This window comes from Mustela nigripes, chromosome 7 (genome assembly GCF_022355385.1).
Source record: "Mustela nigripes isolate SB6536 chromosome 7, MUSNIG.SB6536, whole genome shotgun sequence".
Classification (NCBI taxonomy): Eukaryota; Metazoa; Chordata; class Mammalia; order Carnivora; family Mustelidae; genus Mustela; species Mustela nigripes.
Window position 1 is genome coordinate 14,511,205 of NC_081563.1, and position 13,514 is coordinate 14,524,718.

Consider the following 13,514-nt stretch of genomic DNA (forward strand, 5'->3'; position numbering starts at 1 on the left):
CGAGCAGGCTCTCCCAGCAGCACTGGTGGTAGTGATGAGCCTCACTGGGAGGAGAGTAAGGCCAGCCAGGTGATGGCAGCACAGGGAGAGAAAACCAACTTGCAGTAAGAACTCACTAAGCACTGGGGTAGGCATTTTCTCATCGTTACCTCCTGTAATTATTACAACAGTGCCATGAGGTTAACCTGTATTTCAGAACATAAGTAAACTGAGTCTCAGAGGTGAAATAAGTTCTCCAAGTGAGACAACACTGTGGAAATGGAATTCACAACCAAAGCCAGGCCAGCCTGACAACCAATCACATGCTCTGTCACCCCCTTCCCTGGCTAAGACCACAATATAAAAACCAGAAGACTCAGGCCTTCAGAATCAAAAGCAAATTCTTCCCTGAGATTTCCTTAAGTTTAAATCTTTAGATAATAACTTCCTTCCAAGTTACTTCTCCTATGTTAATAACATAGATCCAAAAAAGCCCCCTATATATTCACTCATTCAAAAATATATGTATATATTAAGTGACTAATACATCCTAAGGAACTATACTAGATACTTTTAATTACAACCATGCCAAACCAACCTACAGTTTTGATTTGACACATAACACACTGTTTTGCAAGATAAAACAAATAGGCCTTAGAATCCATGTTTTTCTGTTTTAAAAAAAGAATGAACTAACAAAAATAAGCAGACAAAATAATATAATGATAAATAAGCCAATGGCTGACAAAAATAACCAATAAAGAGCATGAATTAAGAACGAATTCAGATTTTTAATAGTTAGGAACCTTGAGAACTATACTCCTGTTTTCTCTTAGGTTTTAACAGCTACCAGAAATATAATTAGCTGGCAATATACAATCTATTCTCTACATCACATTCTACTGGATATTTTGAGATATTGATTCAAAAGCATGAGCTGATACCATTTCTTACTCTCACAGAAATTACTAAAATGTATTTTAAAATATTAAAACAACTGGGGAAGGTTTTTGTGTAGCAATAACACATATTAATGAAGTCTGTGGTGAATTTATAAAAACCAATAGGAACTAAATAAGAGTCGAGAAACAGAAAATAAAACAGGTAAAAAGTTACTTAAGCTTAGTAGTAAGTTCTCACTTTCCAAATTCTTTAGAATTCACAGTATATTAATTCTCCTATTTGATATTTTCTAGTAGTTCTTCAATAAAATTCTCCTTAAAAATTAAATTCATTAGGTGCCCCTGGGTGGCTCAGTAGGGAAAGCAACTGGTTTTGGCTCAGGTCATGGTATAATCGTCCTGAGAGAGAACCCTGCTTTGGGCTCTGGAGTCAGCACAGAGTCAGCCTGTGCCTAACTCCCCTTTTGCCCCACCTTTTCTGCCATGCACATTCTCTCTCAAATAAATAAATAAATAAATAAAATCTAAAAAAAAAAAAAAATGTACTACTACTACTGAGAAGGATAACACATGCATTTATGAAAATAATCCTTTTATTTTTGCAGCATCACTTAAGATTAGTTATTAAGATAAATTTTCTTAAAATAGCTGGCTCTTTATCAACAAATTAAAACTGCTGGAAGTCTGAAGGAGGGAGGGGTGCCTGGGTGGTTCAGTTGGTTAAGTGTCTAACTGGTAATTTTGGCTCAGGTCATGATCTCAAGGGTCCAGGGATCAAGCCCTGCATCAGGCTCTGTACTCAAAGGAGTCTGCTTGGAATTCTCTCCCTCTCCCTCTGCCACTCCACTAACTTGCATGCTCTCTCTCAAATAAATAAATAAAATCTTAAAAAAAAAAAAAATCTGAAGGAGAAAGAGACAGATAGGTATGTTTAACATCTATTAGAAATCACATTAAAAATCCAAAATATTAACCCGAAACAATGAAATTATATTAAAAACAACTGAAAAACCAGCTAGGAAAAAAGATGCACATTGAGATCACAGAAAAAATATTCTAAATAAGTACTGCACAGCGATTTCTTAGGTGAAACAGCTCATTTTCTAAATGACAGAGTATATTTGATAACATTTAACTACCAAGATTTACAAGTGAGGATATTATTCAAAGACAAGATGCATGATATTCTATCATTTTTACTCAAAAAGACCCTTTTCAAAAATATGGCAAGCTTACACCACAACCTCCATTCTTTTTTCCCCTGCCTTACTCACTACACAGGAAAGGAAAAAGACATCTACCTCACCAAATGGAGTGTAAAACTGCACGGTGTTTACATCTTTATCCTGAGTGACGACCTTCTGGGAGCCGGCCACAGCCAACACGCTGCCGATGTGGTTCCACTGGATACTCACCACATACATGCCGGTGTCGATTAAAACAGGATCTACTCAGAAAGAAAAAAAATGGTGTAATTGTGGTAAACTTAGCCTACAGAACTGTATAATCTTCAGAACAACTGTGATAATAATTTTTAAAGTAATATTAAATAATTAATTAAAAATAAAAAATTAAAAAATAATATTAAAGAAATAAATAAATAATTTTAAAAGTTAAAAATAATTGTGGTAAACTTAGCCTATAGAACTGTATAATCTTCAGAACAATTTTAAAATACTTTTAAGTTCTCCACATTAAAAAAAAAAAGGAAAGAAAAAAAGAAAGAAAAGAATTCCATACTTTGGTCATTCTCGTGCCTCATGATTTGGCACCGCCCATTGTCAAAACAAATCGCCAGGCAGGGGCAGTCCGGCTCCACGTAGCCTTCCGCGCCGTGGTACCAATGAATCCCGGCAATACTGATCGCTCCAGTGACGTTCACCAAGCAATTCAGTTTCATTTTCATCTAAAAAGAATCAGGTTAATAGTTCATCTTTTAAAACCCGTCACCTTAGGGTACTGTATAAAGAACACTGAAAGTGGGATTTAAAAATCTGATTTCAAGTGCCAGCAGCTTACTGATTTATCAACCCTGGGACAAACCACTTCAACTGAGTTTCAGTTTTTCCTCTTGCAAAATGAGGATTAAAAAAAATTCACAGAAAATTTATGAGACTAAATGACAAGAGGTATATGAAAGTACCTCAAAAAGAGCGAAGCGTCATGGAAAAGTTGGCTATTATCACTTCCACCAATAAATAGATTTATGTAATGTCCTCAGTTTCAGGACAAACAAAACTGCCCCATAAGTAAGATCAGAGATCAAACACAGCTAAATCCCACAAACCCAGAGTTTTTCTTGAGATCATGCTAGGTGAGTCTCTTCTATTTTGCCTGCTTCCCAGGACCTGATTTTTTGTCCCTTACTGTTGAAGTCTTCCATTCTTTTTACAAACAGCCTCGAGTAGTTTGCTACAAAAATATCATTGGAAAAAAATACATATATATCATTGGTATCTCACGTAAACTCAGGCTTCTGCTATTAGAAGACACAAAGATTAAACTGTACCTCATTTAACTCATTACCCCTCAGCTTCAATACACTGAAATCTTGTCCTTCCCGGTTACCAAGAATTCCAAATGAAAAGCATTAATTTACCTTGAAGTGTCCCATTCTTTTAATTAAGAAATCTAAATGATTGCAAAAAAAATACTGAATTGAAGACCTTCTTGATGACACAAACCATCATGATAAATGCATATACATATATGAATGATACATAAAATAATCATAAAATGGTGTAACCAAAACTAATGAATATATGAAAATACATGCACTTACTATAAAATTCCCCTGATTATCATAAATGTGTATTTCTCCATTTGCCATTCCAAAAAGTAGGATTTTACTATCTGCAGACCATGCTACATGGCATAACTGTATACCCTTCAAGTCTTTTCCCCAAATGCGATTCCCTAAAATAAAACATAAAACATAAGTTCAAGGTCATGATTCTCCAGTAACTGCCCTAAAAATCTGTTTCCCTAAAGAGAACTCACATTCTTCACTTCAATTTATTTGCTCAATTTATGCAGTCAATAAATATTTACTGAGCACCTATTATGTGCCAAACACCCTACTAAATATTTGAAATAGCAGCTGTTTCCAACTTTCCCCCATCTCTTCAAAACTCTAATCTAGGACCTTACTCGCAATTAGCAGATGAATTCATCTTCAACCCTGGAAAGAAAATAAAAGCTTTCAAAAAAGAAATCCCTCATTTCCACCTTCAAACATTCAGGACAAAACTGAATCCTCAACAACCTTTCTGCTTTGCCCCCAAAAACAAAGTAAGGGATGTATCTCTAACTAGACACCCATCTAGGGTGAATCCCTCCACCTACTTACTGGTCTAAGCCCTTCCTAGCTTTGCAAAGATCTATCTCCACTGATTATTCACATTTTCTCTTACTCTTCTCTCCAGGCCCTTTCGTACAAGTATTTAAATATACTCAGATCTATCCTTCTTCGAAACTATCACCTCAAATAAAAACAAACAACAGAACAAAGAACATCTCCCTCAACCCCAAGTTCCCTTCTAGCCACTACCCTATAGCTTCTCGAAAGAGTTCACACCTGCAGTCACCACTTCCTCACCTCCCACTCAACCCTGAGCCCAACCCAACCCGGCTTCCACCCCATACGTCCACTGAGATGACCTTCAGGAGGTCCCTAATGGCCTGTTGCTAGGTCCACTACAGGCTTTTCTTTAACCACCCCTTCCTTCTTTCTTGGTTTCTGTGCATTCGTTTACTCCTTTATCTCCAACACTTATGTTGCAGGTTCTTATTCCACAGGTGGCTCCTAGGTTTTTCATCTATTCCAATGGTTTAAATTACCATCTACATGCTGGTGATTCCCAAAAGTCTGACTGTGGCCCAGATGCACACATGTAACTATGGTCTGACAATTTTACTTGTTGTCCTACAGCATGACAAGATCAACATGTCTGAAAATGAAATGTTCCCTCACAACCAGTATTTCTCCCACATCCCTTTTGTTTTTGTTTTTGTTTTTGTTTTTTTTAGGATTTTATTTGTTTATTTGACACAGAGAGAGAGAGCATAAGCAGGAGGAGTGGGAGAAGGAGAAGCAAGCTCCCCGCTGAGAAGGGAGACTGATATGGGGCTCCATCCCAGGACCCTGGGATCATGACCTGAGACGGCAGACACCTAACCAACTGAGCCACCCAGGCACCCCTCCCACATCCCTTATTTTAATGGCATCAGCATTTGTCCAGTTGTCAAAGCTAAAAACCTGGCTGTTATTCTAGACACTTCCATGCCCTCATCCCCAAAATGATCAATAATAAGGCCCCACCTATTCTACCTCCTAAGTATCTCCTGCATATGTCTACTTATTTCCAGCCTTTTTGTCACTACCCTGGTTCAGCCACCATCTACCACCACCTCTCACCTGAATCACCATAGTAATTTCTAACTGATACACCTGCCCCCTATCTTTCTTCCCTCCCTCCAATCTTCATGTTGCAGTCACAGAGATGCTTCCAAAGAACAAAGGCGATCACCCTGCTCCCATTCTTAAAATCTTTCTTTGGCTCCCCAGTACCCTTAAATTTAAATCCCAACTCCTCACATAGCTTATGATCTGCATAATCTGGCTTCTGCTAATGTCTCTAATTTCATCACACACAACTCTTCTCCTTTTAGTAATATACTATACTGACTCTCAAAATTTTTTTAAGATCCTAAACATGGCTAAGTTCCACCCCGGAGGACCTTCTCAAATGTAGAGGCCTACGACACTCTACAAACCAACCTTCCTGGTGCCTAATGCCTCAGCACACATCACCTTCTAGGACAGTGACAGGTAGTCACAGGTAGTGACAAAAAGACCTTCCCTGAGCCCTCCAAGCCTGGGTTAGATACTTGTACTGTATGTTGCTGTATTTTCCCAGTCTCAGCACTTAACACAAGGCACTGTAATGCCTAGTTACATATCCATTTCTCCTGCTCTAGATCTGAAATCTCTTTTGTCATACCTAGTACCTAGTGCCTAGAACTATAGCTGTGACTTTGTAAGCTCTCAGAAGCATTTGTGGAATAAATGAAGTTACACTAGAAAAAAACAAATGGGGCGCCTGGGTGGCTCGGTGGGTTGGGCCGCTACCTTCGGCTCAGGTCATGATCTCGGGGTTCTGGGATCGAGTCCCGCATCGGGCTCTCTGCTCGGTAGGGAGCCTGCTTCCTCCTCACTCTCTCTCTGCCTGCCTCTCTGCCTACTTGTGATCTCTCTCTGTCAAATAAATAAATAAAATCTTTTTAAAAAAATGGAAAAATGAAAATCATTTTCAAATAAATTCTTTCTCTAGAGAGCTCCACATTAAAGTGAAGGTACAGACTCTCAGAAGCCCCAGTTATCTAAATTTAGGTATCTAAATAACTACACTTTGAAAAACACAGGTTTTAAAGCTACAAAACACAAGTAACCATAACATGCTCAAGTCTCTTAAAAAATGACCAGATGATGACTTTACGACATATAAAAGTACCATACCATTATGCTGTACATCTAAGACTAATGTTATATATCAATAATATTCAATGGTTCAATTTTTAAAAAATAACCAAAGACTGTTACATCCCTACATACTAACATCTACATATTTATAATACCCTAACAAGTATAAAAATGAAGTATAACTAGGCAGACATATTTAAAATAATCCTGAAAAATTAATTCACTCTTTTTTCAATGCTACTCTAAGACATTTTTTAAAAATGGATTTTTTACTTGAGAATACGTAAAAATAAATGTTTCTTAGAGGCACCTAGGTGGTTCCATTGGTAGAGACTGAGACTCTTGATCACAGGGTTGTAAGGTCAAGCCTCACGTTGGGTGGAGAGTTTACTTAAAAAAATTAATCTTAAAAAAAAAATAAGTGTTTCTTGAACATCATCAAATTGTGTATCAACTATTTTCTCTTTTTATGTTTACTTTTCTGTCAGAAAGCTAACAAATAATTAATTAAACCTCTAAAGACAACCAAATCTTGACCTTAGTTCTATGTACAACAAAGCATTACCATCCACTGAACCGACGATCACAGCCCCGTCTTCATATACAATGCAGATCTTCTGTCCGTCGGCGTTCCAGCTCATACTTCGAACCACTGATTTATTTCTATTATTGATCATCTCTTCATACCAAGAGCCTTTTTGCACAAATTTTTAAAAAATTACAAGTCAAAACTTGCATGTAGTTGAAAACATTCCATAAAACACACTGTGGAATAAATAACTGCAAAATTTTCTACAATCTGAGACGTTAAGCTATAAAACCTTCAAATCCAAAAAAAATTTTAAAAAATAAAAAATTAGCTGAGGCCTTGACCAACAACTGCTTCAAAGATTATTACAGAAAACACAATAAACGCCCACCTTTTCTCTTTCTTTCTTCCTTTCTGTCCATTAAAAAATAAAACTTTATTCACTTTTGACAGGCCAAAGTAATTGATTTTTATCAAAGCCTGAAACTTTAGATGATAACCAAGGAAAAAACAAAATAACCACAATAATTTTATATGCATGCATAAACTCTCTAATGACTAATTATAAGCATATTAAATACATTAGGTAAAACTCTAAGCCTGTTTGAAAAAAAATTTTCAACAGTTCAAATCACTTCAGTGATTTCACACCACTAATGCTGAATGATAAAAAAACATTCTTGCACACAGGGCTAGAGTGACAGGTCTCAAAATGTAACTGAATGTGAGGCAAATCATAAGGTTATTTTGTTTTGCTTTTACTTTTTACCCCATTTTGGTATTAGGGGTTCTGGTCCTATTACTAACCAAATTATCCCATAATTTGAAATAATTAGTCGAGGAGGGCATTATCAGAGTCAGGATTGAGGCCCAGAAAATACCCACTTTGGAAAAAGACAGTTTACCCTAATCTCCTGTACTCTCATGTTCTACTCCCTGCACAGACAAAAACACGGCATACATAAACTTTGAAAAACATAAATAAATACATGTACAGTATATTTTTAATTAAGAATTTTTAAATGGCATACCCTGAATATTTTCAAAACAACACACAAAAACTAAGGTAGACTTCTCATTTAAAAATGATGGCTACAGGCCCCAGAGATCATGTATTACACATTATTTTCTGGTAATAGTGATGCACCTAAATTAATCCTTCTTTTGCTCTCTCTTGTAGGCAAAAGGTACAAATCCTGAGCTAGCCATAAGAGCTAAGATAAAATCTGTACCCATGAAAGAAAAGGAAGCTAAATGACTCAATAACTCCTGACTTCTTAATAAATGTTTTCACCCACTGGACTAACTCTAGTCACTGACCACACAAAGAATAATTCTTACTGGAAACCTGGGGGAGGAAAAATTATCTCAAACAGAAACTATCCTACTAAGGGCCTAAGTACATTTTGGAGATAACCAACAGTCACCTAGTCCACTTTCCTCATATAAGTTCACGGTTCAAACAAAAAATAAAGTTGGAAGGAAAAGTAGGCAGCAATAAATCCAGAAATATCACCCCTGTGCGGTCGGGATGAATTCCTGCTGCTGGTTAAAAGGAACCTGTTTCAAATATGCTGTTTCCCCATGCAAACACTGTAACCCAGACTCCAAACTGTGGAAGGTTCCATAAGCTCTCCTAGCATACCTTTATATAACATCCAAACAATGATAAGCCCATTTTGATCACTGGTTGTCAACTTCTGATACTGTTCGTTCCATGTTACAACTTGAACGGAACCTAAAAAAATTTATAAAACAATTTAGAAACTTAAAAAAGGCTATAACTTCAAATTTATATTTTTATAATAAACACCAACAGCACATTCAAATCAACATGGTTCCTACGCAACTAGCCACTCTTTAATAAATCACTCAAAAATATTCATAGGATATAGTCGCTATTGTCACTCATTTCCCACAACGTGTGATACTAATTTTCATGTTTGTTCCTATCTTAGGCCAGCAAAGGCACCTATTACGGTCAGATGCAAGAGCTGCCATTTATCTGATGACAGAAGCAAATGTAAGTAAGATTTACCCAAGTGGACTGACTCCCAAGGATACTAATGCCCAAGGGACATTGGATTTTTTTTAGGGGGATAAGGGGTTATTTGTAGTTGGTATATGCCCTAATTTCTCTTTTCCCCCTCTTGTTTTCCATTCTATTTGTAATGCACTCTTTAAAAAAAAAAAAAAAAAAAGATTTTATTTATTTGTCAGAGAGAGAGAGAGAGCCAGCGAGCACAGGCAGAGAGAGAGGCAGGGAGAGACAGAGGGAGAAGCAGGCTCCCCGCCGAGCAAGGAGCCCGATGTAGGAATCGATACTGGGACGCTGGGATCATGACCTGAGCCGAAGGCAGCCGCTTAACCAGCCACCCAGGCATTCCGCACTCTTTTTTTTATGTTCAGTTAGCCACTGTATAGTACATCATTAGGTTTTGATCAGTTAGCCACTGTATAGTACATCATTAGGTTTTGACCAGTTAGCCACTGTATAGTACATCATTAGGTTTTGATCAGTTAGCCACTGTATAGTACATCATTAGGTTTTGATGTAGTGCTCAATGATTCGTCAGTTGCGTAGTGCGCATCACAACACACGTCCTCCTTAGTACCCATCACCCTGTTACCCCGTTCCCCCACCCCCAGCAACACACTTTTGAGCGTATCTTAAACCTGTCGGTTATACGAACAACTGAGGGTTTTTTTGCCTTGCTTTCTTTTTAATCCCTAAATACTTTAGTGTTTATTTCCTAAGAAGACATTCTCTTTCATAACCACATAATAAATTAGTGAATTTAACATTGATACAATATTATTTATCTAACCGTAGTCCACATTCAAATTTTATCAACTGTCCAAATAATGTCCTTTATAGGTACTTCTTCTTCTCATTCCTAGATCCAATCTAGGATCATAGAGTACATTCAGTTGTCATGTCTCTTTAGTCTACTTTAATGCGGAACCACGCGGTCAGATTCTAAAAAAGGATTATATTCTATCCATAGACAAATAACAGTATTTTTTAATATATAAAGTAAGACCGACTCTGTTTTAGATTTACTGAAGATCTTGCTTAATCATGTAAAAGTTGTTGAAGGACTCTAGGGTCAATTAATTAATTATGGCTCAATAGAAATGATTACTTTAAATATTACCATTATTAAAAATGATAACACTTCTGCATTAAGTAGATGGTTTCTTTTTTTTTTTTTAAGATTTTATTTATTTGTCAGAGAGAGAGAGGGAGCGAGAGCGAGCACAGGGAGAGAGGCAGGCAGAGACAGAGGGAGAAGCAGGCTCCACGCCGAGCAAGGAACCCGATGTGGGACTGGATCCCAGGATGCTGGGATCAAGACCTGAGCCGAAGGCAGCTGCTTAACCAACTGAGCCAACCAGGCATCCCAAGTAGATGGTTTCTAAATGCCTAAAAACTATTCGAATATGATTTTAAAAATTACATGACTCACCACTATGGCCTTCGAGAGTCTGATTCATAGAAAGGTTACTAGGGGCAGCAAGACCCCTCAATTTTGCATCATCTAGGGGAAAAAAACATTACAGCAAATACATAAAAGTAACAGATTATAAGACTTTGACATTTCTTGCTTATTTTAAAAGGAGTTCCTACTCCTGGATGATATATAAAAGATTTTTTTTTAAGTATGCCTCATTCTGATCTATTTTTCTCATGCTAGAAACATATATTGTAAAGATATTATTCTGGCAAAATAAAGCAAAATGTATTTTTAAAATTGGTTACCCAATATATTAAATATATTGGTAATTATTATTACTAATTATTCCTTCCCAAAAGATCATAAATAGAAATATTTATGACATACAGACTGAAAACTCTAAAGTATAAGAGGGACCAGAAACCAAAGACTTTGGAAATCAGTTTTTACCAGATTTTGCAGAATCTTTTATTCATTCATTCATTCACTATATGACTACATTGTGCCATGCACTGTGGAAACTTCTGAATATAAATTAATAAATGAAATAGTTATAGGCATCCCCCCAGAGAGCTTGTCTACTGAGGAGACAGAGATACTAAACACACACTCACCCACCCCCATAAATGTAGATGCATATATGTAAAATTACAAATTGAGGAAGTAAAGCCATAATAAGAGGTAGTAACAGGGGGAAATTAATTCAGATTGGAGGGAGGGAGAACCAGGGAAGGCTTTCTGAAGAAATGACATTTAAGCTGAGACTGAGGAATAAACTAGCGACGGCAAGGGAGGTGGGGAAAAGAGGGGGGAAATGGGGAGTGGTCCAGACTCAGAAATAGCAGATGCAAAGGCCCCAGGGTCGAAGTGCAGAACCTTTGAATCCAAAATGGAATTTAGTTCAGCCCTTTATCTTACAGAAGACCGAACTAAAACCCAAAGATGTTCACCAACTTGCTGAAAGTCCCTCAGTATGGCAGAGCTGAGATTCCGATTCCAATCTCCTCATCTAGATCTCCGATCGACCAGGACTAGCTCTCCATTCTAGAGCAACATTATGGATGGTAAAGGAAATGTGAAAGTGTTTGCTATGATTCCAGAGAACCAAAAAAAGATAAAGCAAGCTGTTATCACATGAAACTTATGGACAAAAATGTGTTTAAAAGTCTCGTTTTCTCTTCTTCGAAACTAGGTGAGTAATTATTAACACCTCTGAGAAGCAGAAAGGATGATTCTGCTTCTTTCTGAGAAGCAGAAAGGAGAAGCAGAGAGGATGATTTAGCCTGCAAATAATCTGACAAAGTGTGAGATTTTGCAACCTTACTGAAATGTAGATTCACATCGCTTTTTATTAGACCAAATAACAGAGCACAATAAGCAGACAAGAACAAGGCAATATAGTGACTTAGCTCTCATTCTTCATTGTTTTTCTTTTTCCATCAAGAACTTCAGCAAATATTCTCTGAACTTTACTGCAAAAATACTCTACGAAAAACACCACTAAGTGTTTGGGAGTTTGCGGCGGCGGGCGGGGGGAGGGGGGGTGTTTGTTTGTTTGTTTTAAAAGAATTAGAATTGCATACTGACAAATACCATGAGCAAATCTCACTGAACAAATCATACTAGCCAATTTTCCAGCAAGTTCAAACATTTGGGCTTGCACTCATTTATTTACCTGTCTGTGTCTCTAACTTCAAAACTTTCAGTAATCCATCTTCACCACCACATGCTATGAAACCTTGGTCCTTGTTCCAAGATACACATTTCAGCTTCACGTTATTGGGAATGGCAATCTGAAAAGCAACCACAACCATTTTCACAGCTTTTCACGGAGGGCTTGGTTAGTGACTTACACATGAAGGGTGATGAAAATCCCCCCAAGAAGAAAAAAGGTCCTTCTTGCAGAGCGTGAGCTGTGATGAAAATGGGCATGGCACGATCCCCTGAGCTGCCCTACCATTTGCGAAAGAGAGAAAAAAAAGTGCACCCAAGAGGACAGTGACTCCGCGGGAACCCAGTGGGGAGTCAGCTGATGAATGTTTTATAGGGAGGAAGAGGGAAACGGAGGTATAAATCCAGACCATCAGTCCATATTCCCTTTCCACACACAACCCTTGGGCTACCCTTTTGTTGTGACTTTTCTCTTGGCCGGCAGCCCATGACCATCCAAAGAATTTAAGGCACCTGGATCAGCAATAGGTAGAGGGAAAGGGTGGAGAAGCACGCCGCGATCTGCCTTGCTGGCTTCCCAAAAAAGACCGAGCCCGGGGCAGGAATGGGAGAGCTGTGCGAGAGGGCTGCTGGCTCCGCCGAGAATTATCTGCGGTTCGGCACCGTCCGAGGGGGGACGAGGCAGGAAGGTGGGAAGCGCGGGGGCGAAGCGGGATCAGGACGCCGGATTCCGCCGGCGGGATGCGGGAATCGCCCGCGGGACGCGAGGACGAACGGGAGGGGATGGCGCCCGCGGGAAAACTCACTTTCTTGCTCAGGTAAAAGAACATTCTGGGAACTCCGAGAGGACGAGCCCAGCCGTCCAGGCCCGCCCAAGGAAGCCGGTTCTAATTGTCCAGTTGCGAGTACCAGCAGCTCTTGGGAGCGCCCGTCGCCCTGGCAACCACAGCCGCCGGGTCGCATCCGGGGCGCGGAGGGACACTTCCGGCGCCGTTCTCGCCCCGCCGGGCGTCGTGCGCCTGCGCGGACGTCGGGGTTGCTGGAGGGCCCGCGGACGTCGTGGGTATTGGAGGGACCGCAGACGCGGGGCTGAGCTCGTGGTCGTGCTTGGTCGCTCGGGTTCTGGGCCTTTTTGCCCTGCGCTTGCGGTCTGGTGGGTGACCTCAGCGCCCTGCCTCGTCGCCTTAGCGGCCCTCCTTTCGATAGGCTCGGAGGACAGGTCATACCTCCGAGGGTTGCCGTGGAACTTGCCTGAGGTGTCAGTATCCACTCAGGATCAAAGGCGCGCATTCAGATGAGGTCAAGATGATTGGGTGTTTTGTAAGCCCCAGAGTCCCAGCATTATTTAAAGGAAATGCATTTTACAGTATTTGGTGGACTGGCGCTTTTTGCCAAATGAAGGCGCAATCCTTCCCCTACGCCTTTGGGGACTGGAGAACCCTCTTTGCCAGATTGTGTTCATTGTTTGTTTTAGAATTTTTTGAACAGGTTCT

The 13,514-nt window shown here is 39.2% G+C and overlaps 1 protein-coding gene across 3 annotated transcripts in view; it reads right to left on the reverse strand.

Annotated features, from left to right (window-relative positions):
• The window catches only part of WDR35 (WD repeat domain 35), a 64,133-nt gene extending 51,162 nt beyond the window's left edge, over positions 1-12,971 (reverse strand). For all 3 annotated transcript variants that reach the window (XM_059405188.1, XM_059405189.1, XM_059405187.1), the window contains exons 1-8: positions 12,828-12,971; positions 12,026-12,143; positions 10,363-10,434; positions 8,538-8,630; positions 6,929-7,057; positions 3,664-3,797; positions 2,622-2,787; positions 2,183-2,328 (exon numbers count right to left, since the gene is read on the reverse strand). In XM_059405188.1, the coding sequence (XP_059261171.1) occupies positions 2,183-2,328; positions 2,622-2,787; positions 3,664-3,797; positions 6,929-7,057; positions 8,538-8,630; positions 10,363-10,434; positions 12,026-12,143; positions 12,828-12,851 (882 nt within the window). In that variant the 5' untranslated portion in view covers positions 12,852-12,971. The remainder of the gene's footprint in view (positions 1-2,182; positions 2,329-2,621; positions 2,788-3,663; positions 3,798-6,928; positions 7,058-8,537; positions 8,631-10,362; positions 10,435-12,025; positions 12,144-12,827) is intronic.
• Between the last annotated feature and the right edge of the window lie 543 nt (positions 12,972-13,514).